Source organism: Cygnus atratus, chromosome 10 (genome assembly GCF_013377495.2).
Source record: "Cygnus atratus isolate AKBS03 ecotype Queensland, Australia chromosome 10, CAtr_DNAZoo_HiC_assembly, whole genome shotgun sequence".
Lineage (NCBI taxonomy): Eukaryota > Metazoa > Chordata > Aves > Anseriformes > Anatidae > Cygnus > Cygnus atratus.
The window spans coordinates 6,411,451-6,430,170 of NC_066371.1; the positions used below are offsets into that span (position 1 = coordinate 6,411,451).

An 18,720-nucleotide genomic window follows, 5' to 3' on the forward strand; every position below is an offset into this window, starting at 1 on the left:
GACAGGATTTGATGGCCAACTTGTTTTGGTGACTGTAGCAACCCCAGCCAGCAGGCATTTGACCAAAAATGATGGCAGCTTTCTCATTCTTGTTGCACTTAGGCAGCCTTTGCTGTGTAGCTGTGACTTGTGATGCTGTTAGATTGTGCAAAAATCATGGATTCACAGCATGGCTGAGGTTGGAAGGGGTCTCTGGAGGCCATCTGGCCAACCCTAGCTCCAGCAGGGTGCCAGGCCCACGTCCAAGTGGCTGTTGAAGGTCTCCAGGGAGGGGACTCCACAGCCTCTGGGCAACCTGTGCCAGCTCCGTCACTCGCCCAGCGCACAAGTGCTTCCTGGTGTTCAGACGGAGCCTCCTGTGTTCAGTTTGTGCCCTCTGCCTCTTATCCTGGCACTGGGCGCTGCTGACGAGAGCCTGGCTCTGTCCTCTTTGTACCTTCCCCTCAGGTGTTCACAGAGAACGAGCTCCCCTGAGCTGAGCCTCCTCCGGGCTGAGCAGTCCCAGCCTTTCCTCTCCTCACAGGAAAGATAAAAATATCGAGTATATTCGCATTGATAGTGATAATCCCTTACTCTGTAAAACCCACTGGTAGAAATATAAGACTTGTTTTCTTCTGACTTTAAGTATTCTGTAGGAGCACCTAAACACACTGGTGCTCCTGCAGGTACCTTTGCCTGTCCCCCCCGCAGGACAGCGCTTGCTGGAAGATGACTTGCAGCCAGCGAGGGCTGTGGAACAAGGCCTCTAATGTCCTGATCGTGTATTAATCAACAGCCAGGCAGGCGGGCCAGTGCCAAAAAGCAGCAAGTGAGAAAGCCAACAATATCAGCGCGAACTTTGCACTCTGGAAAGTGTGAAGTGATGTTGGTGAAAGGAGTTTATTGCACAAGTGGAATGCTGCGGCCCTCTTTGATGCCTCAATTTCTGCGCTGGCAAACCAATGACGGATGCAAACCAAGGATGAATAACCGGACATCAGTGCCCATCTGTTCCCCATAACGTGTTCTGCACCTCCTGGAAATGCTGCCCACCCTCACGTGGCTTTTTAGGGTGTTGCTTCCAACGTGTGGGGTGGTGGGAGCTTTTGGAGCACGTGCAGTTGCTTCCCACATCGCCTTCAGTGGGTTTTGTTACAGGCTGTAATGCTCTGTTGGGACCCTGCTCCTCACCCAGCTTTTTCCAGAAGCATTGGGCAAGTGAGATTCCAGCCTGAAATAATATCCCAAATGAGCCAGTGTGTGAATCAATTAATGAAACAGCTACTGATAGTGGTGTGCCCTTCCTGATATTTAGCTGAAATTGGATTTCTTGACTCCTTGCCCCGTAGTCAGCAAAGATCTTTAATCCCAAGTGTTCTCCTGAGTCCCCCAGCCAAGATTTTCCAGGATCCCTGTGTTTTTGGAAGGGACAGCTGGTCCCTGTGGAGCTTTCCCGGGATGTGCAGGCTGCATTTAGGACACGTCCCGTGTGATGGGTGGCCTGGGCCGGCCGTGGGGCTCGGGGCTGGTGCCTGTCAATGGGCTCGATTATGCCTCTGCTCTGCAGCTCCCCCCAGGAATGCGCAGCATTTGGCGCGGGGGTTTGTATCTGCTCTGCAGCGAGGGATTTCTTTTTTTTTTCAATCCAGAACATTTAAAGTATTTAAGATGATCTCGCAAATATATTTTTTTTATAATTGGACCCGGGCCAGTTTTTGCTTGTGTCTGATGTATAAAGTGGGTTTGAAAAAATGTTGTTGTTTCTCCCTCTCCTCCCATTTAAACATTTCAGGAATGTCAAGTCTTGTCAGCCTTGGCTTTGCTGAAAAATCTCTTGAGGAGCTTGGGATGTGTTTTTTTAATGTGATCTCAAAACCCTGAGGGAAGGTGCAGAGGGAGGGAGAGAGCAGGTAGTTAACAAAAGCTTCCTTTATCCCAAACTGTAACTAGGCATTGCCACTAAATAGCAGCAGCCACAAAAAATTCAAACAACCTGGCTCTTGGCTCTCCAGCGTTTGGCCCCTTGGTTCATCTTGTGCTCTGCTTCCCCTCGCAGTGTTTTCCAAGGCAGATAAAACCCAAATTTGTAATGTAAACCTGTTGCAAATAAGAGCAGATTAAGGCAAAGGCTTTTATTCACGAGACTTTGCTGCTGCAGCTGCGTGTAACAGCAAGTAATGCGCGTGGAAGGAGCGGGCGAAGTCTGCTTTCCTGAGGATTTCAGTCTTTAGGGCTGACTGCCTTTTTAATTGACTTCTGCAAAGTTTGCCTGTTATCTCTGCATCGTGTTTTTAGTATTGCCCTCCTTCCCCCCTGGCTGTCCTTGGTGTATTTTGGGAGGGCTCTGGGCTGCCTGTTTGCTGGAGGAATCGACCCAGGCGATCACGAGCTGCTGTGCAAATGGTGCCCAGCCCCATCGAGCCCCATTGCTCTCCTCTTTTTGGGGAGGATTTTTGGGGCTGGGGAGCCCCAGCTGCTGCTCACGCCTTGGCCCTGGGCAGTGCTGGACTTTGGATCCCAGCCTTGGAAAGGGAGCGGGGGGGGGGGGGGGGAAACCACCCAAAGAAGGAAAAGGAGGAAATGTTTGTTTAATTCCTTACGTAGCGTAAGGTTCAGAGCGAGCAGATTGTGAAATAGCACAGAGTGGGGAATTGCTTTGCCCGCGGTTTGCAGATAACATGTGCAGAGCAGGCAGCGGCAGCCAGGGGGAGGGAAGTGGGGCTTATTTGTTTGTCTAGTTTGTTTTTAATTGCAATAGCCTCTATAATCCTCCTCCCTCCCAACTGTAAGCGATTCCATCTTTATAATGTCCTCTCTGTATTATTTGGTGTGAAATACAGGCAGTGCTTGCACTCTTACAATAGGGATTATTTTTTTTTTAATGGGCAGGGGCTGGGGGGGAACCCTATGTGGTCTTCCTCTGCTGTTGTGGGGTTTGGGCATCACTCTGATGCCGGCGTGGCTCTGCCCCCTGAAATTCCCCGTTGCCTCCCCCAGCTGCTTGGGGGGGATCTCTCTGGGCTGAGGGGGATGCACGTTGCTGTGCTGAGCATGGCTTTGTACAGCAACGGGGGGGGGCAAAAGGGATGGGATCAGGGAGAGGGCAGCGTGTTACCTGTGCCCAGGAGGATGGAGTCAGGAGATGCCGGGGGATGCCACGCGCACAGCTCAGAAACACACCGGGTCTGACGGCACTTGGGCATCCCAGCTGTTTCAGGCTTTGCACTTCCTTTATTAAAGGGGAGTAAAAAAGGCGATAAAGGAGCCGTTCGCAGACTTCTCATAAATATCACAGGGATTTCACAGCAAAGTGTGGAGACTGTTGAAGCTGGTCGGGCATACCAGAAGCTTTATGAAATAGTTGGATTTGATCAACACTTAATCACTCTCAGGCTGCCTGGCTCAGTCTCGCTCGCCTTCTCCCCCTTCTCTCTGCTGTTCCGCTGCTGTGCCTTTGGGCATCTCTAAATGCCCCTGGTAAAATTCAGCAGGTGTTTAGTGAGCTGTAGCCATCGAAATTAGCCAATGTGGCAGCACCAGGCTGCTGATGGCCCTTAGGTACAGGACAGTAAATAAAAACCCTTTCTACCTTTCTGCAGAGATGCTTGGAGCATCCCTGTACCTTGCAGTGCCACTCAGGCAGCTGATGGAGCTGTCCCTGCAGTGTAGATGCTGTTCCCTGCCCTGCTGTGGCACCCATGGGCTGCAACTACCTCCCCAAATCAGCCCGACAGAGCCCCATGGGTACGTGGAGGCCAGAGATGCGGGTTCACTGGGAACGGTACCTTAGCTTTAATCGCCAATAAGCGTTTTGGATGTGGCTCCCTAAAACCTTCCGCTAATGCTTCCATCCTCACGCAGACAGCTTCTCTGTTCCTGGCTATCCAGGCTCCCAGTGTTCGCTGGAGGCTTTTCTCCCTGGGTTTGGAGGGGCTCTGCCTCTGCAGGCTCACGCACACGCTTTGCTTTAGCCAAGTCCTTCCCAGCCTGGAATTGCACTGCTCTTGCGTTACCTTGTGGGCACGTGTCCAAGTTTGAGTGAGGGGGAAACACACTTCTCTTTTTCTTTGTGCTGAGAAACAGCCTGCTTTTCCACGAGCAGGAAGCTTCAGATATAGGTAGGAGTTTCTAATGAATTTAATAAAGTTATTAGTAAATAGGAATGGAACATTTTTCAGCAGCAACTCTTTTCTTAAGTTTACTCATAAGGAGTTTATTGATCTTGCAAATATATGGATAACAGAAGCCTGGAGGTGTAGGACAGTTAATGTGTAACCATTAAATAGACTTATTTGGACGCTTTTTATGTGCTCCCATGGCAATTAAAGCTTATAAGCATGTGGAGAGTGGTTTTATGCGGAGCAAAATGAGAACCTTTATCCCAGAGAAGGTGTTCGTGGAAAAGGTACAGTTTATGTAATCGTCTTCACGTGACTCCACGTAAGCGTGGGGCTGCAGAAAAACACCAGCAAGCCCAGGGCTGAGGCCGGTTGTGCTCTTGCTGAGCGTTGGCTTCCCTCCCAGCGGGCAATTTGGTGTATTAAAATCAGCGCCGAGTGTTTTAGTGCGAGTCTCCTGAACCGAGGGTTACGTTGCTGCTGTAGATTATTTTTTTGGCTCGTGCCCCTGTGTGTTTTTTCATTTTGGAGCAACTTTGGTGGCTGTGTCAAGCCTGCTGAAGAAAACAAAGTGTTTTCCCACTGGCTAACCTGGGCAGGCAGTGAGCGTGTCCCATGGCTCCTGGGGAGCTCCGTCCTGGTTAAACACTTAGGTTAGCAGTTGCACAGAAACCCAAGCTTTGTGGGAATGTGGAAACGCTTTGGTGTCTTTTCCTTGCCTTTTTCTTCCCCAGACAACATATTTCATGCGGAGTGATGACTGAGTCAGATGCTGGGGATTCAGCAGGCGAAGTGCACGTGTTATGCTGTAGCTCCTCTTCTCTACTAAAAGAAATGAAAAGAAGGCTGAAAGTAGGCTCATTCCAGGTCTGTGCAGCGATGCGTTCTCCAAACGGGAGAGTGAGGGCAGTGGGGGAGAAAGGATGGAGGGCAGCCTGGCTCAGCTGATGCAATCATGATTGCAGAGCTCCAGGCAAATATTGACACCAGATTTCTTGGCAGATGTGCTGCTCCTGAGATGCCCGGCGAGTGAAAGATCTCCGCAGCACTTACTGCAGTGTGGAGCAGTCCCTCCTGGGACCGTGGGGGTGGGATGGAGAAACCAGGGGTGGGATGGAGAAACGTGTTGCTGGGACGGGGATCTCACCCGGAGGTGCTGTAGTGTCACCTGCTGAGGTCCCTAACAAATGGCTGGGCTGGCCCTGAGGTGCTGGAGGGATGGGGTCCCTCGGTGTGTCTGCACTGCTGGTCAGGCGTGGGCTGAATGCCCAGGTTGCATTCATCTGCCCTGCTCTTTGCAGACAGCCGTTACCTCTTCACATCTTTACAAAAATAAAATAAATACCAATAAATGCTGACTGCCAGCCACAGAAGGGGAAAATCGTAAAATTCAGTCTTCCATCACCGGTTGGCTGCCTGGGCGTTGCGCTGGCGGGGGTGTTTTGCTGAGCACGTGTGAGATAACCTGCTTTCTCTGCTGCAGTCCTCCTGCAGAATACACCAGAGGATTGTTAACATCAGCCAGATACCTCCGTGCTATGGCTTTGTAGCGTAGTCTGGACAAAAGGTTAAATCAGGCAGTCATTGCTGCGGTGTTATTTCCTATACGACACTCTGGAGAAAGTTCAGTATCACTTAGTTAACTTTTGCAGAGCCATTTCCTGTAGGTTTTGTTAGAGAAAAGCTAGATTATATGTTTCCAGTTGCAGCAGAGTTATTTTCCCCTATAAAACGCACTACAGTTTATTTTTACACAATTTTCATTGGTTTGCAAAAGGCTTGGGAGGGGGGCAGCCTGTGTGTTTGGGAGATTCTGTAAGGTTTTTATTTCATACCTCGCTTGCTGTGACAAATTGGGGAAAATGCATTTGTTAATGTGGCGTTGCTGTAGCAGAGCCAGGCTTGGAATTCCGATTATATGTCGGAGCGGGCTCCCACGCTGGTCGGGGGCTGGAGAGCTCCGCATCCTGCTGCGGGCAGTGCCTGGTTTGGGAAGGACTGCAGCAGATAGTCGGGCTGTGAGCTGCCCCCAGGAGAAGCATCTCCCCTTGGCTGCTTTGGTGGGGCCATTTGTTGCCCTCTTCCTTCTGTGAATCGAATCCAATCCTGGGCGCTGGGAGGAGCTGACAACAATATAAACCTGTACTTTTTGTAATGCTGGTAAGTCTGTGGCTTCACAGCTGTGGTAGTGAGTCGCGTAGGTGTTTCTCATGTGGTTTTCAGCCATGTGAGGTGCTCTTGCCCTTGGGTCTTGTTGGACTTGTCACCTTCATTACCTCTCCTGAGAACCCCTGGTGAGGTGCCTTGGGTCCTCCATCATGGGATGTCTCGGGATTTCATCTCCTCTGTGTGCAAAACTCAACCCTTTTCCATCCTATGTGCTCAGAGTGAGGTTTTCCACAAACCCCATGAATTTTCTGACCCTTAGGAAATGGTGTCGTTCCTTCTTCTTACCCTTCAGAGGTTAATCTGCCTGCTCTCACAAGGGCAAGGTTTGAGTTCTCTAAGCTGTGAGCACACCTGTGGCCCTCCCCACATGATAAGCCTTGAGAGCACTGTCTGCCTTCATTTTTTTAAAAAACAATTGTTTTTTGGAGTGCAAGGTGCCAATGTGGAGCCAGCGTGCCTCACGAGAGGCGCAGCATGAGCAGTGAATGGCGAGCGCCCTGGCACGGCGCCCGGCTCCCGAGGACCACTCGGAAGAGCAAAAAGGGCATTTCTGTGCTTGGCCTAATTGGAGTGTTAGCTTTTCTATTTGCAATGCAGCCAGGTGGCCACCCACGTGGAGTTCTGTTCTTACTGGGCTTATTTCTTATTCTGAGAGGCCGTCGGGCAGCTTTGAGCTGGCATCGACTTTGGGTTACGCCTGAGTGGGGCAGCCTCGAAGCAAGAGGGAAGGACCTGGTGTTCTTTTACCGCCGTCCTGCAGAAGTTGTCGGATGAAGCCTTCCTTCAGATATTCCTTCAGATGAAGGGGTTCCCTGTGGCGGAGGCCAACTGGAGCCTCCGCTGGCATATAAGCACCTTCTGGTGGGCAGAAATACAGCAAGACGTCTGGTCTTAAATGCCAAGTGGAGCAGCGTGATTCCAGGAATAATAGTTAAAAGAAGATGAAATAAGCTTATCCAAATACCTTCAGAATCCAGCGGTTTCCCAAGAGATTGGGTCCTTAATTGCTTCCTGTAGCAGAAGGCTAAGGAAATGTTCCCCTTCTCATCCTGCTAGCCTTCTACAACATGGAGAAGATAAAAATCTATGGAAGAGAAAGTTTGGTCCTTGGTTCAACCTCAATAACATCTGCCCACCCTGAATTAGCCGTGGTGCCTTCAGCTGCGAAACTGCACAAACCTGAGGGAGCTCACCGAATAATAAATCGGGTGCACCTCCAGGGAGGTGACAGCGTTATCCTTTGGGGTGGATGAGAAAACACCTTCCCCATCTGAAAGCGAAGGGTGCCTTGGTTTTGGTGCCTGGCTGATGCTAGTGTGGGGTTTGAACCCACCTGGGAAGTCACACGCTGCAGCCTGTGGAAATCGAGGTGTCTGTTAATCCTGGGACGTCCTGAGATACCAGGCTTCAGTGGGAAGGACTTTCTAAAATTTTATTGGCTATAATTTTTGCCTTTTTCTCAGTCTTTCTACTGTTTGAGTTGCGTTAATGAAGTCTGGCTTCTTAAGTGAAAGGAGTTGAAAAACAGCACTGATAAAAACTGTAAAGCTCTCAAACATTTTTTTTTTAAATAACGCATTTGTAAAGGATGTGGCATTGTATGCTGGGGCTGAGTGTAATGAAGATGTATTAGTGCTCTTCACAACTGTCATAAGCTGTACAGCTGTCAGTCTCTGATGATAAAGCTTTTGACTGTGTACCTAACCATGGATGTGTAGTCTCTGCATTCCTACAGATGTGTACGTGTCTGTGCAGTGGTACGTGCACCTGTAAATGCATGTTCTGGAAGTCACATACATGTGCAAGTAGTTTGGGAAAACAGTGTTTTGTGCTGTTCTGCCCTGAAATCCTCACAGGTACCCTGCTGCTGTCCCAGCAGTAAGCGCTATTGAAGGAGTTAGGGAAAAGTGTGAATGCTGGTGCTGATAGATGGCCCTGCTCTTAGCATTGGGGCAGGCTCTTCTCCTAGCAGGGGATGTGCTGTGGACCCCAGTTTGCAAACTTCCCCATCACACCATCACCTCTGATGTGCGGCTTCAGCCCGTTGCTGCTGCAGCTGTCTGCCATCGAGTGCTGCACTTTGTGGGTTGGGGGGTGAAGGAGGCTGTCAGTGCTGCGTTCAGGCCATGTGCAGAGAGAGCAAGTTTATCTAGAAAATAGCTCTGCTTAGGACGTAAAATACGGAGTAAATTAACTTGAAAGTCTCTTCTGGCTTTTCATTGTCAAGCGAAAGGTAGTTGGGTAGATTTATTTGCCGTGTTTTGCAGCAAACGCGTTATATATAGCTTGGCTTTCATTTCTCTTGATCTAGGTGGAAATGGTTCCTTTTAAATGCAGCCTTTCCATCTTGGAGGTCAATTAAAACAGGTTGGAGGTCAGGTAAAATAAAGGGGCAGAACATTTGCTGCTTTGTGCATCTATTTCTGTAATGTTATCAGTGCATGTGGTTTTATTTCTAGCATTTTGTTCCAGGGCTTCCTCTAAGGCTGAACAAATTGGAAGCTGTACTGCATCCAACTGACTCAATTTGGGGTTAGAAATCCATTAAATTGCTTGGTGCTTTATTGGCAATATAAAAGTGCTTGGAATGAGAGTGCATTATGATTGGACATTGATTACTCGAGAGAGGAGGGTGGATGCCTGCGTTAACCACACATCTCCAGCTAGGATGGCCAACTCAGGCGTTTTTTTAGCTTAAAATGTGCATATTTTGCCCTTAAAATGCCGCTCACTATTACAAAGCAGCTATTTTTAAACTGAAAATGGGGAGCTGACTTCCATATGTTCTCCGTGCCTCAGGGGGATTAGAGCTGGCCATGCAACCCACTGTGCTGCTGGCATGGGTAACCAGTCCTGGACGTGGGGCTTTGGGGTTATATGCGTGCCTCTTCGTGTGCAGGATCTCTGGAGTCAGTCAACCTCTGTCTTACAGCCCATGCATTGAAAACTTGAGGGAATGTCCTCGCTGGGTTTGGTTTCAAACTGAAAAACCGCGTGGTGGGCACAGCACGGAGGGCAGCGCTGTGATTCCCATCGCAGGGGGATAGCGGCTGCAGTCGGAGGGGATTTACCCCACGGTAGGAAGCTGCAGAGTTGGCTGAGTGTCTTGAGACCTGGGTCATTGCCACCAGGTGGGAACTGGGGGTGGACTGATGGCTTCGATACTGGGAGGTGGTTTGCCAGGCCGGCTGCTTCGGCTGCGGTCAGCTTGTGCACATTGCAGATGTAAGGAGACGGCTGGAAATCCAAGTCGCAGCGCGCACACTTTGGAGCTGGCCATGCAGCAGATGCACTGGTGGCCACTGAGCACACGAAGGAGGGAGCATCGCTAGTGGGACCACGGCATAGCCACATGTGAGAGCCATCCCCCGTCTTTGGGAGATGGATGCCTTGCTGCTCTTGCACCCTTCTGCTGTTCTAGGGAGGTGATGCACAGCAGTGTTGGAGAGGTTTGGGCTGCGGTAGAAACCCTCCCGCTGTTTTTCTAAGGCTTTTTTCCCCCCTACTCTTTGCCTGACTAGTTTTAACCAGCACACAAACATTCCTTTGTGCCACTTCCAAGCGAATGTGTTTTTTGGGGGGAGATTGGCCCTTCCTGATTAACTATTAATAAGAACGGTGAGGGAACCAAGTGCCGGGTCCACGCTGCGGGGAGGTCACAGCCCTCCCACACCACTAACAATTGACTGGGCTGGGGCACAGGCTCTGTGCCAGCCGTGGTGGCTTTTTGGTGGCAGCTGGTGGCACCGGTGGCTGGGGTACCAGGATGAGGGGCTCTGCAGAGGGGCAGTGCTGGCTGCACACCAAAACTTCAGCGTGGGTTTGATGCTCGCCCTCCCCAGCAGCTGGGGTGCTGCTCGCTGTTTGCAGCACGAGAGCTGTGCCCAGGGATGTGCTTGCTGAATAACGCTTCTGATGGACAAACCGTGGTGGTGGAGCACCAGAAAAACTTCTGAGCTTACCAGAAATGCTTATGGACATGGCTGCGTTCTTCAGGGATTCACGTGGTTTCAGAGCACGTTACAATTCTGTGTTTTGGTAGGAACTGTATCTCAAAAATATGGGTTATTGGATATTATTGAATGATTGTCGGCCTCGGATGTTCTCTTAAACTGTGGAAACTTCTGAACAGTGCTCGGGGAGTTTCTGAATTATCTCTCTTCCATCTGCGCTCGACCTGCAGCCCACAGCTGGATTTTGCATGGCCATGCAGTGGGAGGCTCGGGCTGCCAGGCGCTGAGCGTGGTGCTGCGGGTCTTTCCAGGCACCCGAAAAAGCTAAAGGTTTAACGAGGTTTATCTGCTGCAAGTACTGGTGAAAAATTGCACAACTTTTAGGTGAAAATATTTGCTTTGCAGGAGTAGCAATACCCGAAGCAGTAAATAGCACTTAGCGCTGATTTATCAATGCAGCTCTTGTGTGTTATTGTCAGTTAATGGAGGCTTAGCAGTTGCTGTAAGGTAGGCATACAGTAAATTATAGAGTTGTTAATCCTCAATAAATTGGTTTAGTATGTTGAATACACAGTGGGGAACCTTAATTGAAAATGCTCATGCAGGAGTCGTGGCCTTTATCGATTTCTTTTCCTTAGGAGACACGGCGGTGGTGGAAGCGGGAGCTGCTGGGTTCACGTGTGTCCGAGCGGGGCCTCCAGCCCCCCGGTACAGAGGAGCGAGGGACTTGCCCCCCAGTTTGGGTTTTGGGATGCGTCTTTCTCATGAGAGTAAGCAGCAGATTAATTAAACAAAACAATGAACCCAGAACAAACCCTGTGGGGATCTGGGCAGATTAAGGGTGGAGCTGATTTGTGGGTTTAAAAACTTCCACATCCTGATTTTCCTTCCAACTGCTTTACCTGCCACAGGTGGCAAACCTGGATTGTTTTATGTTAAATTTAATACGTTTGTTTTTATTTAGATGCTCCTGGCCCCTTTGAATTTTTTTTTTTTTGCCTTGAGGCAATTCTTGCAGCTGATGGCTCAATGTGTTTTGGAGAGAACCTGCCTCCTTCAGTCAGTGCAGCTTAACAGCAGCAAATAAGGTGAAGAATTGCTGCAATTAAACACTGCTCTAAGCCGTGCAGCATCCCCGGTTCCCTGCGCACAATACTGCCTTTGACTGGGCTGTCTGGTTTAGGGCAGAGGGATATGCAGCCATAATGGGAGCTTTTGTAGCCTTAGTCACTGCAGGCAGCGTGGCTGCTGCTATTATTTTTTTCAGAAGCAGAGAAAACCGAATGCTGTCACACCTCCTTTGTGCTTGCCATGCTGTGCCCTCTCTTCTGCTGGTTCGGGACCCCGCTGGCAGCAGGGAGAAGAAGGTGCTGTCCCTGTCCCGGCAGCAGCTGCTCCCTGTCCTCGCTCTGCCATTGATGGCTTTGGATGACTTTCAAATTGCTTTGCTTCTTGAAATCTCACTTTATTTATTTTTTGAATGTGGAGTGGTTGAAATAATGAGAGCTCTCATCAAGTGGACCAGGATCAGGCCCTGGTTAAATGAGTGTCCTCGCTGTTCTCCTGATCTCGCCAGGGCATAGCAAGAGGTCTGCAGACACCTGTTACCAAGGGCTTTGCACGTAGATATGCAAGCACAGTGCAATATGTGCAATTATATAGGGAAAGTTGAAGCTGATCTTTTTTCTTTGGGGAAAAAATTAAAACATTTGGGGTGTTTTTGAGGAGACAGTCTTCCAAGCAAAGCCAATTTTTTTCTTGTTTCGCTAAGGTTATTAAAATAGGAAGAAATAAGATCATAGGTTTTGTCAAAACACATTTGTATAAACTGAACAGGGCCTTAAATAACCTGACGCTGCCCTTTTAAGAGACGGATAAGAACAGGAATCCTCCTGGTAGGAGCCTTAGAAAGCCCAGTTGCAGCTTGGTGCTACCCAGCGCTTCGTGCAGGAGCTGGGGCTAAAGATGCTATTTGAAGTTATTCAAAGATGGCTGGAGGAATTAGGGAACTATCTCAACCACAACTTAAATTGCAGACTGATACAATGGGTCTCAGTGATGTGGTTTTAATTAGTATTTTTTTGCATTAATGTCTGCATGCATCTGCTGGGATCGGCATGGTATTGATTCTTTGGTAATCATGCTGCAGGAATTTCCTTCAGACGGCATTGTTAGTCATGGCTGGGAGTGAGTGATTCATGCTGCAGCTTTCTGGGTGTCTGGATGACCTCTCAAAGTTTGTCTTCACTGTCAAATTAGCTCATATTACGGCTTGAGGGTTGCCCTTAAGTTGACTCCCTTCTGCACATAAAGCCCCTTATATGAGTGTGCTATCAACCCAAGCTAATCTGCTGCGGATTTGAGCTCGGGCACAAGCAAAGCCTCAGCTGCTGGCAGGATCTGTCTGATGGGGAGATCTTTGCCCATGAGGGCTGCTCATCCTTCCCTACTCCTCCAGGGTCCCTCTCTCCTCTCCAAAGCGCCTGCAGCAGCCGGCTGGGATGTTCCCTGCCTTGCACAGGCAGGGCTCCTGCTGCGAAAGAAATCCCCAGGGGCTCAGCTCACCGCAGCAGTGGGTGCCCCAGGCTTGCTGAGCTGAGTTTGGGAGCGGTGGGACAGGGATGAGGGCAGTGAGCCAGCCGGGGGTGCAAGAAGCTGTGGTTTTCCACCAGCTCAGCAGATGGATTCGAAGGGCACATGGGACTGGCTGTGGCAGCTGGCGATGGCTGCAGTAGCTGTTCAGCTGCTCTTGCCCCAAAGGAGTGGGTTTGGGACTTCTCTTGTGCACGGGAGGGGAAAAAAAAACCCTAAAGCCGCTCCTTTCTGTCCTTACAGTCTGTACAACTGACCGAATCCTTGCAGTCCCTTTGATTGCTTTGTGCCTCAGTGTTAAGCCTTGCATGTCACTGCTTATGAGGACTCCGCTATCTCTCTGGGAGTCAAAAGCTTGTTTAAAAGAGAAATTCAAGCGTGCTTTCTTCCATGCACAGCTGTATACTTGTTGTACAGGCGACGTGTTCCCCTGGCCCCCATCTCCAGGCTTACTCAGCTGCTGCCATGCTTTTCATACCCAATCAAGTGTGCACGGGGCCTCCATGCCGGGGCTGTAAAGTCCTCCACAAACATGTGGGAAGAGGCTGGTGCCTATTCAGTGAGCTGCGGACTAGGCAGCTATCTTTCGACAGATTAGCCAGAGGAATTTCTATTGCAGGGCTCGATTGTTCAGGGCCCTCGGCTCCCTTTTGTGCAGGAGCAATGAAAAGTTGTGTTATGACAATGGTTGACAAAGTGTGTAATGAAAGCCGCAGTTGGCAGCGGCAGATCTTCGAGCCATCCTCCTTTTTCTCCCCCTGCCTGTCATCAAAAGGTGCAGAAACGCTTTTGACATAATCTTCCACGCTGACAGATGCAGGGATTTGATGTGCGGGTCGGAAGCCTCCACCTCCCCGAGCAGAACTCCGCCATCATCGTGGTGAGCCGCGACCAGGAGCCACGAGTCTGAGTCCTTTGTCTGGCGAGCCAGCCAGACACCTCTGTTCTCCAGGGAGAGGTGCCTCGCTCCACCCTGGGCAGGTTCCCAACACAGAGCTAAAACTTGTTCATGAACTCCCGGTGTACCCTGTGCCTTGCCTGGGGAGCCAGGATCGGCATCCCGTGGGTCAGAGAGCTGACTGATTCCCTCCTTGGCAAGCACGGCTCGCTCTGTGACAGCACTATGACTTTTGGGAAGTGGTGTAAAGGCAGGCCATGTACCTGGTTACTTAATAAGGCTTTCCTTTGAGTCTGTGCCATGCTCAGTGATCCACAGTGCCACTTTCATAATGCCAAATAAAGACAAACACTGCTTTCTTATTTAATTAGAGACTGGAATGGATAAAACAGATGGCAGAGGGCCCTTCCCATATTGATATAACATGCTCTTGGTTCCTCATCGGGGCATCTTACTGACAGGAGCGGGAAAACCCTACACTCTTGGATTAGCCTATACAAGGAAAACTTAGTGTATGTAATGGGTAAATAAGGCACTTCTCGTGCCACTAAATCAAAATATGCCTTAATAAAAACCACATTACACTAGCTTCTCTTCAAATGAGGGGAGGGAAACAAGCTGCCTATTAGGAACTGCTCAAGCTGGTGGCTCTGCTCTGTCTTTGTTATCTGCAGAAGCTTCTGACCTCTGTAGGATGCTTCCCTGAAGCTGCCTTGGAGAGGTCAAAATATCTTTCCATGAGTAATTGAACAGAACTGTGTCCATGCAGAGAAGCAGGCAGGACAGCGGCAGACTGCTATCTGTACAGGTGTGCTTCTGCATTTAGGCATTGCTAACCCGGTGCAGGTGCTGACCACACACCAAAGCCCTTTTCTCCTGTAAAGCTGCTGTAAAATACTGTAGATGATGATGCTTTGCAAACTGCCGCTTCAAAGAGATGCCCATCTGGTTTAGGGAGAGCCCTACCCTGGGATAGAATAGGGTTTGGGCTCTGGGTTTGTAGGGCTCTGCAGAAGACACTAAAACACTGATGGCAGAAGTGTTTGCTCCACGAGAGCTGTTGCACTGCTGCGCAACTGAGGTAGTGGAGCATCTGTCAGATCAGGAGGCTCCACGAGAAGGAGAATTGCACTATGGCAGAACAGAAGTGTGACCGTTTCCAGTGATGGGACAGCCATTCCCCAAGCTCGGCATCTCCATCCAGCCTACGCTGCTGGGCTGCTTGGTGTGGAGAAGCTGATCCGGTGGGGATGTTACAGCCCCTGTTACGCTCCGTGTGCTGCCATGCATCTGGGACCTGTGCTTTGCAGTGGGGGAGCGTCGCGTGCACCCATGACCTCAAGTTTTGAGTTCCCTTCTGTATTTGCATTACTGGAACGCAACCAAGACTGAGACCTCATTTCATCAGCATCGGGCAAACCAAGACAATACCTACCTCAATTTTATTTACAGTCTAAATAGACAAGACAGACAAAGGGTGGCTGTGGAAACAAAAGCTCTGGAGAGGTGATGTGACATGACCCGGTCACACAGCAGGAGATTAAGAGAGCCAGGAGCAGACTGAGGTTTCCTGACTACTGGTCCCAATGATCTATCTATCAGAGCACGTTAATTCTTTCTCCAATTTGCATGCTGTGACTGGCATGCCAAATACTGTCTAGTGAGGGGATCTGGGTTCTGGGAATCACATCCCTTGCTTGCTAATGCTGCAGGCGACAAATTGCTGGGCATTTTAATGCAAGGTAAAATACAGCCAGTCTCAGAAATAGAGTAAACTTTATTTTGGTGTATCTATCTATTTTCAAGTCTCCTGTTTATTTTGCACTGACGCTGTATTTCTGTGTTTCATTTTCCCCACCGATTTTTTGAACGGCATGTTATATGTTCGGTGAGGACAGATAGAAATTGGAGTGGGTAGCATGGGGCAAACTGAAGACTCGGGCATACAAGGTGGACTTCATCTGTATTTCTGTAGCAAGCACTGGAGAGTCTGTTGGAGTAGGCAGAATACTGCTGTGCTCTCTGAAAAGCTGGCTGCTTGTGCAATGGCTTTGATGTTCAAACTTCTCAAATAGCAACAACAATAATCAGAAAGTTGCTTTGGAAGATGTTAGACCATGGCCTTGAAAATCCTTTAATCTGCTAAGACTTTTGTTTTTTCACTTTTGAGCTTTCGAAGGTCATGTCAGCATCACTCAATGTTTGAGCATTGCCTAAGCCAGGGATCTGTTCCCTTTGACAAGTGTGCAGCTGATCATTTTGGTGCCTGTGATCCTCAGTGCTTGGGTAGTGAAATAGCCTCTGAGCTTATTGTGGGGGAGTGTTTTGAGGATATTTTACCTTAAAAAAGGCAAAGATTTGCAGCTATAGAAGGCATAGAAATACATTAAAACAGATGGATTCAGACACAGTCATGACCACGCTAGCACCATGGCTGTATTTTCCCTCTTACAGTACGTCACTAATATTTCTGTGTCTGCTTTATTCCTACTGCGTTGAGCCTATATATTACCTGTTATATTTTCTTTTTTCGCCTGTATATCAGACAAGACAAGCTCCAACCTGATTTTGCTGTGTGGTTTAAAAAAAACAAAATAGTAGTAATGTAATCTGTGGGCAAATTGCACTTTAATTCATAATTGTGCTATGAATATGGACTTGGCTTTCAAACGCGCTCTGAGTTTAAACTGCAGTTTGACTTTTATTTAGACAAATGCCTTTGAGTTCATAGTGAAATGGATATCTGCTGTAGGCTGGTATTGATTTAAAGGTCTCTTGAGTGTTTTAAAAGACGGTAGGGGCTCATAGGACAGCATATTTTAAAACTAGATGCTTGGTTAGGTTTTACACTCCTATGTTGCTTTAGGCCTAGATTCTGCTAAAGGAATCCTGAGCTGTTGATTACTAGAGCTTTCTTTCACAGCAGATATTGGCCAAAAAAAAAAGTACATTTTGGGTAAGGTGCAAGGAGCAGTCTTGGGCATTTCTGAAGTGATGGGGAACAGTGCATGCAGACAATTACCATGTGAAGGGAATGCTTCGAGGACTTCCCATAAAACACATTGTAGAAGGGCAGGTGATCAATAACTGCTTTTTAGCTCAAAAGAGGCGTTTATCACTTCCTGCTAAGCACATAAAGTTGGTGATCTTTCAAGTCCTGGTGCTTGCAAGTGTCGCTGTGGGTCTGAATTCCTCTTTGCGTTGCTGTAGGCCTGAATTTTCCTCTGCGGGGTGCAATGGAGTATGTCAGGCAGGAGGTCCCTGTGCCATGGCAGCTGCCCTGTTGTCCCTCACCTCCAGGCCCACACGGTGTGGGGAAGCCCACCGGGGGGACCCTGGTGACTTGAGGCCTGTTCAGGCTCCAAGCCCGCTTCGGGTACTGCGGGCACAGCTTTAAAGCAGAGAAAATACACAAACCGGGGAAGATTGGCCAGTTTTCCAGTCAGACTGGCTTGGTGGTTTGAATAAGCAGCTGAATGTTTGAGGGCTTATCTAAAATCAGGCCATGAATCTTTTGGGTTGTGTTCAGAGGTGCAATAAGAGGGTGTAACCTCCCTGCAGAGGAGACAGGAGGGTTGAGTTTTACCCAGGATAATATCCTAGAGCAGGGTGTGGAGCAGGATGAAATTAAAGCAGGTCCCCCTCACGATTTCCTCGCAACTGCCTGCGGTTCCTTTCCTCGCTACCGCCCATCAATTTGCCTACTCCCTCTTTAGATTACACACTCACAGTAACATGCCAACACTGCATACATCACGTTAATTAGGACACTTGTTAATTTCCGCATCATTAGTCACTTGGTCTTTAATTGATCTGTGCTCTCCTGGTAAGTCCCCAAGTGCAGGTTTGACCTGTGTGGGGTGTGCTGACAGGGTGCCTCTTGGAGGGGACTTGGCTGTTGCAGCAGAGCACAGCAAAGGTCTTGCTTTTGGCGTTGCTTTCTTGCCACTTTTAGCATTATTTTGTCGGTTTGCTCTCCCCAGCCACCCTTGCAGTGCGTTCCTTCCAGAAGCACGTTAAATAGTTGCTCTCCCAGCAGGTTGTTTCCAGATAATACAACCTGTGCCTCAGCAAGGTGCTAGAATGTGATCTAGATGTGGGCTGTCTGTAGTTAGAAATGGTTGGAGTTGTTGAAGAACAAAACCTGTAGTACAGGGACCAGCTGAAAGCTGTTATCACCAATGATGATGACATTTAGTGGCATACTAATGACAGCCTCGTAGAAAATGTAAAATATATTTATGTTGACACAGGAAGTGTACCTACCTATGTGTGTATTTTGTTTGTGATACACAGTGGTACATAAAAACACCCTGTATAATTATGTCTGTAAACTATTTAGGATAAGCTTTTTTTGATTGTTTCAGTTCAGACTTCAATTTGTCAGGAAATATCCTATTCATCTGTAATTAGTTGTGTGGTTGTGAATAACCAACAGAAGGATGATAATGTAATTGTGTAATATAAAGACAAATTAACACCACACTAATGCAAAAGAGCGTAAAGCTTAGGGCAAGCTAAATAACATTCTGATCACAGAACTAAAGTAACTCATATTCAGCAGAAAAGTGCCACCCTACTGTGTTTAAGTACTCTTAAAAAAAAACCAAAAACACAACCTACCAATTCTCAGTGCAATCCAGAATAATTACGACGAGTGTGTTTTGCTGAGTACAGTGACTGCATGATGCTCATCCTGTTCTCTCTTACTTTAACAGAAACCTGAGCTACAACAAGTTGACAGAGATTGATCCTTCTGCCTTTGCAGAGCTGTTGAACCTGCAGGAAGTGTAAGTATTTACGTGTAAGGCTTTAATTTTATTTTGCAAGGGCAGCTTATGGGACAGCAGGAAACTGTATATAGTTTCCCAAGATGATGTCTGCCTTTAGCGAATTTGATTGAGCACATCTGGCTTGGTGTGGAGTTTTTTATATTGTACCTGTACTGCTTTTTAAAAAGTAATCAATTAACAAACACAACAGCCAATTAAAGCAGCATAGCTGTTATTGG

At 48.5% G+C, this 18,720-nt stretch overlaps 1 protein-coding gene across 2 annotated transcripts in view; it reads left to right on the plus strand.

Moving 5' to 3' along the window:
* The window catches only part of LRIG1 (leucine rich repeats and immunoglobulin like domains 1), an 87,536-nt gene that overhangs the window by 14,323 nt on the left and 54,493 nt on the right, over positions 1-18,720 (plus strand). For both annotated transcript variants that reach the window (XM_035546897.1, XM_035546898.1), the window contains exon 2: positions 18,428-18,499. In XM_035546897.1, the coding sequence (XP_035402790.1) occupies positions 18,428-18,499 (72 nt within the window). The remainder of the gene's footprint in view (positions 1-18,427; positions 18,500-18,720) is intronic.